The following is a 10,721-nucleotide window of genomic DNA, read 5'->3' as shown; positions in this document are numbered from 1 at the left end:
GCCAGACATTCAAGTCCCAGTTAGAAGAGCACACGGAACAAGGGAGATCATTGCTGATGTGAGATGGATCTTTGTTCAAAGCAGAAAATACCAGAGATAGTTACTTTATTGCATTTGAGTGATTGTGGTTAACAAGCAATTAATAACATTACAAAGGATAGTAATTCCAGAACACTTACTTGTGCTCATGTGGAATTTATATGTAGAATAAGAGACAATCATTTCAACAAGACAAGTTTGTGTCTGCTTTGTATCCTTCCACATACTTATTGAATGTGCATTCTGAGTAAATAATCAGAGAAGCTGGACACTATGAAGAAGTATGTGGCATGGGGATCGGAGGACAACTACTAACACCTTTTAACATGATGATGCTTATTGGAAATGGGGACTGGGGGCACTTGCTGATGAAGATTATAGACTGAAAGGTTAATATGGATTATAACACAGTGTAAAGGAAACAAAAATCCTCACAACTAGACTAATCGACAACAACATGATAAATGAAGAAAATACTGAAGTCAAAGATCTAAATTTTCTTGTTCCCATTATCAATGCTCACAGAAATAGAACTTGAAATGCCCTTTTTGATGCTGCATCTGATGCCAATCCTCCTGAATTTGTCACTAGCAGCATAGTAAACCCAGTCCATTGCAGCTCACTGATGCGTAGGATATTGACTTTATGTATTCCACTTCGTTTTTTATGACTTCCAAGTTTCCTGGACTCATACTTCATACATACTTTCCAAGTTCTGATTATTAATAGGTGTTTGCGGCTGTTTCTTTGCATTTTGATGATGCACTTTCGGCAAACGAAGGTCTTATATAAAGCTTTGCGCTAGCTGCATCATAATGGTTGACTTTACTTTGAGAAGGCAGCTCTTCAGGCATGTTTTAAATGCCTTTCTGACCTAAGGAGCTAATTTCTAGCATGACAGCCAACAATGTTCTACTGCTAGTCATCAGGTTTTCAGTGGCTAATCCCTCAGAAGTGGATAGTCTATTTCTTCTGTGTAGTCTGTCCTTAGTCTGGAAGCTCTGCTCACACATATCCACTTTTGGTGACCCTGCTGGTATGTGAAACACCATTGGCATCGTTTCTAGCCTCACATCAATACAGAAGCGACCATAGTATATGCAACTGAAAGACCAGTGGTGTGTGTGAAAGCTAGACAATGCGTGAGGAACACTGGAGATACATTGATACGTCTGAATTGTGGTGTTGGCAAATATTGAAATACTAGAGACTGCCAGAAGCACAATGCCCATATACTGCTTACCAGGGAGGAAGGCAAGATACTTTGGATATGTTCTCAGGAGCATCACTCCCTAATAAAGGGCACCATACTTGGTAGTGGCTAAGGGAAGAAGTAGAAAACCTTCCACAAGATAGACTGGTACCATGTCTGCAATAAAGAGCTCAAACATCACAATTGTGAGGGTGGTACAAGCCTGGGTAATGCCTCATTCTCTTGTACACAGGGTCACTATGAACAGAATCTATTCCATACACCAAACAACAGGAATCCTGGCATTTCTGTGGGCTAAGCATTGCACTACTAACCACAAAGCTGCTCCTTGGGAGAAAGAGGAGGCTGTCTGCTCCTGTAAACATCTGAGACCTTAAAGAACAATTCTACTCTATCCCATATGGGGTGCCTATGAGTAGCAATCTACTCACTGTGAGAGGTTCATTCAACCATACTGACTGCCTCTGAGTGGATTCCAAATAACACCAACCCTATAGAACAGGGTAGAACCAGCCCTCTGGGTTTCTGAGATGAGAGTAGAAAGCCTCACCTTTTTTCCGAGGAGTTAGCTGGAGGTTCTGAACTGCTGACCTTCCAGTTAGCAGCCAATACATGACCATGCCACAAGGATCCTTGGAAATTGTAGCACTGTCTCACAGTACAAAGCAAGTTCATGAACCACATCACTATTTTTGGACACGGGGAAAATGGCTTCAAAACTCAAGCACTAAGGTTATATAAATAACTACATCAAACATGATACCATGGAATTATATTTATTTTTACATTATCTTCACATTATAGCATCCACATTGATCATAGGTGACTCACAAATCTGATTATTTGGGATATATATTTACTATAATATTAGCATCTATTTATAAAACCAAGAGGCACTTCCAGTAATTCTGGCAAAAAAGAGATTATCATTATGATGGCTAAGCTAAAAAATGATAAAAATAAATACAATTCATCTATATTTTTTCTGTACAGATTCTACTTTTTATAAAACATTTATCAGCCATTAACCAAGCTTCTAAACAAATAATACTTGTGATGGGATGATATTAAGTATTGCCACATAAATCAAGTGCAAGATAAAGGTCAAAGGACAAGATTTATTTCATTTGTAAAACGGTCACCTAAGGTTAAATTCCAATTCCCTCTTCAGTCTTTCTAAAACTTTGATAAAAATTTCAAGGCTATCCATGAATAAATGGATTCAAGTTTGTTGACAGTGGTGAAAATTTCATTGCTAAAAATTATCACATACAAATAACATCTAAACTGTCACTTTGGTTGGCAGTTGCTTGGAAATATTGCTTTCTGTGATCACTAAATTATGTTATTCTAACACTCTCTGGTTTACAAATATCTTATAAAGTCAATAAGTTAATTAAAAGTTACCAATGATATTTCGTTGTCAGAATGGCTGCTTCACTGGGAAGGCAGTTTAACACCCAAAACCAAATGAACTAATCTAAACCATGAACACTCTGAATTCAGATCTTTTTTGCAGTGGCATGTCTCAATAGTATATAGGCAACCAGGGAGAATCTTATATTTGTCATGTTGCATGGAGACCTGTAAAATATTTTAAAAGCACCAATTTGTATTTTATAATTTGCATGATAAAATCCCTAGAGAGCTATATTTGGGGGTAGAGTCTTCCATGATATTTATTTCCAGTGCTTGTCAACTAACACATTGTCCTTGTTGAACAAAATGGTACGTGTTCTTCTGTGAGAGACTATATTAAGAAATAAATGGATACCCTTAAAAAACAAAACTCAACAAACATTTAAGCTAACTTACTATGGTAAAAATCCCATGCAAATATGTTACAAAGAGGATAAAAAACTTCTGATTTGTAAGCTAACCAATATATACTAAAAGTCAAGCCATTAAAGCCCCACTAGCAGGAATGCATATATCTATATACAGTATAAATGTTAGGGTTGTTATCTGAAGATAGCAAATTTATAGTATTCGATTACACTCATTAATATAAAAATTGGAATATCTGATATAATGATTTTTAGTGGAAAAATAATCAATTATGAATTTTTAAAGAAATGTAGGGAGATATTCGATCATTTCACAAGTTATATACACAAAGAAACATTTTAAAATATTTACTTTTCGTTTCACATTGACCATATTGAGTTATTCTCCTACTCTAGAGGGTGCAACATGGCGAGAATGAAAAATCAGTGTTCCTTTCAAAAGGTGTTGCAGCAGCAGGTGCCGAGCTCCATGGGATAATTCACATTCAGAAACACATATAAATGCTCATTTTGGAAAGAAAGACTGGGTGGAAACATTTGTCTGTTAATCCTTTTTACTCCAGAGCCACTTATTCACTAAGTTGGTTTATCCTCAAGCAGCAGGGATGTACTGGATGGTCTTTCCCATTCTATGTAGGTTCCCTTCGAATCCACAATCCTGCTCCTTGTGCTGCATGCTGGCAAAGGTTTCAAATGAAACCAGGCATGATGAATGGGAATCTGAGGGAACAGGCTTGCTTTTAGAATGAGGGCAAGACGTCTTTGTATATTCCCTTTACTAATTTTGGATAACAGACGTAACACAAAGAGCAGCCATGCTTTTCTCCTGTGTTAAGACTTTTGTGGTTGTTTGGTTTCTTCTTGGAAAAGAAAGGAGGAAACGATTCTCTGCTGTGGGTTTTCTTTCTTTTGTAATAGGTACTTTCACGTACTAACAATTTACAGCACTAGAGCTTTACAAATTAATTTATATTTCATTTTCTTTGTGGATTTCAAATGCTAAGCTACCATTTGATCATGCTTGGAAGAAGGGTGTAGTGAATAGTATTTATGTTTGGATGTCAGGATGACTGAGTTTTAATTTTTTTTTAGTAGTAAAATGCTTGTTATAATTGTGTTGGAACTTAGTAAATAAAAATACTAACATATCACTTTTTTTACAACAACCTAAATCAGGATATAATCCTGGATGACACACTCCTTGAGGAGGGGGCATTAGGGGGTGCTAATTCAGAAAGATTTGGATTATATATTTTTTCGTATTTAGCCAAAGTAAAATTGTGACTAAGATAATTTTTATTTGTCATTTATTTATTGGGCCCTTCATGAAACATCGTCTTCAAGGCATGACTTGATATTTAATATCAGAAATATCAAATAATCTTCTTCCCAGTTTTCTACAGCTTAACACTAGTTCAGATTACAGCAAACTATTTAATATCTCAGTACCATGAAACTATATTTTATGGATTTTATTTTAATTACACACTGTAAAAAACCTGTAATTCAAGAACATAAATAAAATTTAAATGTTCTCAATGCTGCTTACATGTGATTTAGCATTATTCTCTTTGAAAAAATTATTTTCATAATTAAAATACCATTTCTTGATGTGAAGTAATGAAGGAATCCATCTAGTCCTATATATATTCAGTATTTCCTATCAATAAGGAGAAGGGTTGGTCTTTTGTTGTCTATGAGTCCCTAGAGAATCAGGAACCTATGGATATCAATGCCTGCCAAAATAATCAGATTTAAAAGCATACTTTAGAATCTGAATCATGTATCAAAAGTCAATTTTGTTTTGTGTGTATATATTATTTCATACTTTGTAGCCTCAACTTCCCTAAGATAATTTACACAGCATCTGAATTTTTTAATTAGTTGATCTAAAGCTACCAAGTAGTCTGAATTTTCAGTTTTATATCATCAAATATATTTAGTGACAGTGTCCAATTGCCTTTTGTCACTATTATTAACCCAATGCTAGAACGATTTGTTAGCATGAATGTAACATTAAATCCAGAAGAAGTAAAAGCACCATTATCGTAACTTTTGCTGTCTGTTTGGCAACCACACAGATTCCTATGCATCAATGGTGTTCACTATAAACTGGAAAATGTTCTGGCTCTTCTCAGACCATGCTACACCCGTGATTAACATAGATTCTCTGGAAAACTCAAGTTTAAGTTATGTTTGCCTTTTACTGAACTCAGTGATTTTGCTTTAATTCACACCTCCCATTGACTTTTCAGTTAGAATCTGAGTACTTTTTAGAGAAACAAACAGATGAATCTAGGATGTAAAAATTGGCAAACTCCTTTCTGATTTGGAATTCTAAGAGTAGTTTACTTTTGGATCGTTCTTCACTGAACACGCCTAAATGGTCTCCAAGTCTCAAGTTCGAATTTGGCTGACCTGACTAGAAAAATGCAATGACAAGATTCAACCATTTATAGCGTTACATCCTGATGAAGCCACGGGAGAAGGGACGGAACCAGAGCAAGGACATACATTATTTCCCTGTCTGTGAGGTGAGAGTGGACGCAGGAAATGCAGTTGGATTTTGTCTTGTACAGATATGTAGATCTTACATATCAGAACTTGAACTATCTGATATGACAATTGACTGAATTTTCCACCATGCACCCTAATTGATCATCCTTAGAAAATAGAGACTCTTGACCTACTCTAGAACATGAAAGTTCACAGAACTCTGCTTATGGAAGCCTTCTGCCAATTTATATGCCATGATATATAAATCAGGAAAGACATTAAAAGGAGTCAAGGGCTAAACAAGCACTCTTGTGGCTTCCATGGTTATTTTCATCATATTTTAAATAATGATAGTGAAGATTCTAGCCCGACTTGAAAGAAATACCTTCAAAAGGAAAATATTGGTGACTTCTAAATGCTTCATCCCTGTGTTAGTCAGTTGTTCATCACACACATCATTCACTTTTTAAAGCAGGCATTTCAAACTTTAGGCTTTATTTATAAGGATGATTTGCATATCTTTATTACTTAGAAAATAATTTATATTTCTCCAACATTTAAACAAAGACTAGGCCTGAGTCTCGTGCTTTTTGCACACCTTTTACCTTCAATGAAAATTCTCTGGAAAACAGGGACAGAGATACAGGGAAATGGAGAACCACCAGTTTCCACTCAGCGATTCGAATAGCGACACTCTGTATGGTGTGGCGTTCTCTCTCGGCATTCTCACTGTGACTGCCGTGACCAGAATTTGTTCTGAAATTCTGTCCATACAGAACAGACAAAATGGATAATGTTTTCAGCAAATTGGATACTTTCTGAAATGAATAGGAGGAACTTCCTTCACTTGTCAGCTGAAGATCAACAAAGATACATGAGGGTGTAAATGAAGAAGGGTGGAAAGGATTTCATGATAAAAACAAACAGGGAAAATGGTATTTTCACTAATCAAACAATATTCTAAAGGTTAGTTTTGGTAGAGAAGTGGAAAGGGATTCTTATTAAGCTGAAAATGATGTCCATGGCATTCTAAATATACTTGGTCTTTTACTTAACAAAAAACTAATCAACTGGCATCCAGGTAAACAGTTCCAACCATTCTTTCCTTTGATTTTATAGATCCCCTACAAATATGCTTTTCCCTAAGTGAATTAGAAATCTCTTCTTTCAAAAGACCTGAGTTAAATTAATGATGTTTACAAATCAGCTCATATTAGATGTAGTAAATTGTATGACTACACTGACTCTACAGGAAGTAAGCTGCGGAGTGGCAGTACTGCTACCTGGGAGGAGAAGAACATGTCACTAGAAGAAAAGATCTTTGTATGTCATTACGCACTGTGTATGGGCAGGGATGCAACCAACTTGATGAATACCCATCCTTTCCCCAATTATCCTACTCATTTAAACAACAAAGGATAACCTCTGGCTGTAATTATCAATCTCCCTAGGTAGGTAAAAACAATTCTGAAATGAACAGGTTGTAATTACAGTGGCGACTATTAGTCCTATCATTCCATGGACTGCAGAGTAAAACAAACATCGGGCAGTGTGCATAGGTTGCCACACCATCATCTAGGCGGCCTCTTACTGAGGCCATGGAGTTTTGAGAAAAGCTGCCGCAATGTGATTCGGTATCGACAAACGACAAACGTTCAGTTCAAGTTTGCATTTTCCATCATCCCACTCACACCACCACTTGATCTTTCCCAATTGATATTTATTTCAGAAACATAGCTGATTTGGGAGAGAGAAATTCATTGTTCTGTAATCAGCTATAAGGGGCCATGTAAGTTAAAATGATGGGTTATTTTTTTTCCTTACTTGCAAAGGAAGAGTGAGAGGAAAATTCAATGGAGACATGCATTTGGCCCACGATCACTGGTATCTACAAATGAGCAGGGCGTGGGGAGAGGGGGTACTCCACAGACCATACTAAGAAAGTAGCAAGGAACAAAATAAATCCGAAATAACAAAAACCTGGTGTTATTCAGAAAAAGACTGAAATAGATTCTGATCATTTAAGTAGGTGTTTGAGTCTACTTGATCTTTTTCTTAGTTGCCCTAATAGTTGAGAAATTGCCTTCAAGCAGTGTTTTCTTTGTATGTGCTATTATTGTGTTTGAAAAAATAGCATGGATTCCTGTTAAATCATTGCTTCAGAAGAATACAATATCCACTTATGAGAAACAAAAGCAGTTTTAATGTAAACACTCTTCTTATGATGTCCGAGGAAATCAAGTGGTGAAATCACTAGCAATCTAAGAAGGGGTGGAAGCCCAGGGCCACACATGGGTCTGCAGGGGGAGTTACAACAAAAGAGTGTTGGGAAGAGACGGGTCCTGGTTAGAGGCAGTCTGTATCTCCTGGATCAGAAAGACATCGGGGAGACAAGGACACCACGTTCTTTTAGTTAGTGAAAGTTACGAATGAAAAATCATTGTCAGCTTCCTCATTAAATGAACAAACAGCAATTCTATGGGATTATCATTCGAGTAGGTGGATGAGTGGCTGCCCATCACCACCCTACAAATGAATCATCATTGTCTTATTGGGCTTGGAGGTGGCCACAATGTATAAAAATGGTGATTAAAATATAACTTTATAAAAATGTTTCCCTTTTTTTAGAGTTTACTATCTACAAAGACAACAACAAAATCTTTATATTTACATCACGATAGCTATGCATGACAAATATAATAATGTGAAATAAAATATTGAAAGTGAGTAGCAACTTTTTAAATAGAGGTTTGGCTCACAGCATAACCAAGTGTAGATAAACAAACCCAAAACACATACAAGCAAAACAACACAAAAACTACTTTCAATGATAGAGGCCCAACCCCCAGATACCTTCCCTGCCAAAAGACAGAGGACAGCAGGCCAGATGCAGACACTGACCTATCGCCACATGTGGAATACCAGGCAGAGGCTGTCAGTGGGAGCTTTACCTCCCAAAGTGAGTCTTCAACCGTTGTCAAGAGTCAGCCTTGTACTAAGCCACCATGACCAAAACCCTTGGAGGAAATCCATCCACCTAGCTGAACACTGTACTTGTTTGCCTTTCCTTCTCATTTTCTCTGACATGTTTCCCAGCAAACTTAAAAAGTCATAAAAGATCACTGTATAACTCGCCCGGCCTTCTCCAGCAACCATCTAGAATTCCAACTCAAAGGACCTGCTTTGAGCATCTTCTTAGAACTGTGTATGTGTAGAGAATGCCATCCCTTAAAATGGTGATTTGATCTTAGGTGATTGACACACGGACTCATAGACACGGTGCTCCTCCTATACATTCATTGGGCTTACAGATTGAACAATGCCTTCTTCCCATGTTTGAGGCTGGTCAGAGCACCTCTGAATAGTGCACAGCAGTAGTTTCCAATCAGGCCCTCTCAACCAGTCCATGGACACGCTGTAGCTGCAAAGGAATCTTCCTTGGCAGCTCACTGGAAGAGGGCATTTGGAATGGCTGCCTCTTCAAGACACTCCAGAGTGAACTTCCTTCTCTTGGTTCACATGCACTAAGTCATTGGCTAGTTATTCTATAAATGACTAAAACTACAAAATTCTCTCTCTACATTCATACCAACACGCATGCACACAAGCACCCTTTCAATCCCTGGCTACACACACTTACACAGGCAGTATTAGCAGTATGTATCAGAATTCCAATAATGCTCTGGATCTTTCTTCCCTCAGTATTAAGGGCAAAAGCTGCCTACTAGTTGGCAACCTACATTTGATGTACTGTTTCCTGGTTAAGCTGCACCATTTCCTTTGTGATTTGTTTTCCTTTATGATTTATGACATCACAGTGACCATTATATATCTTAATATGAATGTTATTAAATTATGGGCCAGTGATTCTGGCTTTTTGAATATGTGCATGTGTGCATGTACGTGTGTGCATATGATTTACATGTATTAGCGTGTGCATTTACACACACACACATACACACATATTTCCTCCTTAAAAAAAACAAACACACACAAAATTTAGAAGCTGGTGTTGCAGTGTGAAAGCTTCTTTGAGTAAGTTTAAACAATGTACCTTACTGTAAAAAGATACACAAAAAATGCAAAGACTCTCAATATGCCATCGCTGTTTGTCCATCTTCTCATATTTCTACAGTGTTGTGTCTAAGTGTTGTGCTGGCTTGAAAAGAGTCTGTGACAAGTGAGTCTGTTTGGAAACGCGGCCTGTCTGCCAATTGTCACTGGTTTGGCTGTGGAGCTGGGATCTCCTCTGCTTTCTGCTTCCCTTTCTCTTCCTCTTCTTCCCTGATAGCCTGAATCTGGTCTGAGGAGTGCAGCAGAGCTGGCTGGTCCAGGGCTTGCTTTTCCACACCTGCCAACCGCTGCTCTTCTTCGATGACCTTCTTCCACATCTTGTGGTTCTGCAGGAGGTGCTGAGTTATTTGGCAGTAGACTTTCCTCCTTTTGAAAGTTTTCTTTCCTGAGAAAACATCAAATCAGAGACCTGAGCACATGAAAGTTATTCCCTTTGAAATGATCAATAGAAGTTAAATATCAAGTGGATACAAATATGTATTACCTAGTTTGCATAGTATAAGAATTTAGTTTTTGAACCGTACATAAGGAGAGGAGAACTCGGAGGTGTGCAGCAACTTACTATAAAGAAGTCTAGTTATAAACACAAATACTTAAAGGCCTGTATTTTGCATTCACAATTTACAGGGTCAATAAGGGACTCTAGACTACTTAGTATACCCAGCATACACCACAACAACCACAACCTCTAGAACCTGCTTCTTACACCTCAACATTACCTGTTCTCCTCCAGTGTACCACCTAAATACATATCCCCCATAATCTTCTGCGCCCAGGTCCTCTGAGTCCCTCCCTCCCCTGCTGGGACCATGTATGCTGCTCTGTCTGTGCATGATCGGCCTGCCCAGTGCCACCCTCACTGCCCACAACAGGCTTGGAACTTCTGCTTTTGACTGGTCAGTGCCCAGATCACCTGAGTAGCTCCCTCCACCCCCAACATTTTACAGCCCATGAACATTGGCCTGTGCTGCATACAATTGGCTTTCCCAGCACTACCCCTGCTGGCCGTGACTGCCTTGCCCATGCTGCCAGAGAGGGCCACCTGATCTTCCCTCCAAACAGATAATCCTTGCTGTCTAGGGAAAGAGCAAAACCCCAGTGAGATAGAGGCA

The 10,721-nt window shown here is 38.1% G+C and overlaps 1 protein-coding gene across 2 annotated transcripts in view; it reads right to left on the bottom strand.

The window, feature by feature from the left end:
• Window positions 1-2,012: 2,012 nt before the first annotated feature.
• Window positions 2,013-10,721, bottom strand: part of PDE3A (phosphodiesterase 3A) — a 330,465-nt gene continuing 321,756 nt past the window's right edge. For both annotated transcript variants that reach the window (XM_004713785.2, XM_045288485.1), the window contains exon 16: window positions 2,013-9,994. In XM_004713785.2, the coding sequence (XP_004713842.1) occupies window positions 9,753-9,994 (242 nt within the window). In that variant the 3' untranslated portion in view covers window positions 2,013-9,752. The remainder of the gene's footprint in view (window positions 9,995-10,721) is intronic.

This window comes from Echinops telfairi, unplaced genomic scaffold (assembly GCF_000313985.2).
Source record: "Echinops telfairi isolate 266 unplaced genomic scaffold, ASM31398v2 ScPeMD7_21;HRSCAF=78, whole genome shotgun sequence".
NCBI classification, from domain to species: Eukaryota; Metazoa; Chordata; class Mammalia; order Afrosoricida; family Tenrecidae; genus Echinops; species Echinops telfairi.
Note: the sequence above shows the minus strand (reverse complement) of the source record. Positions and strands in the feature narration are given on the sequence as shown.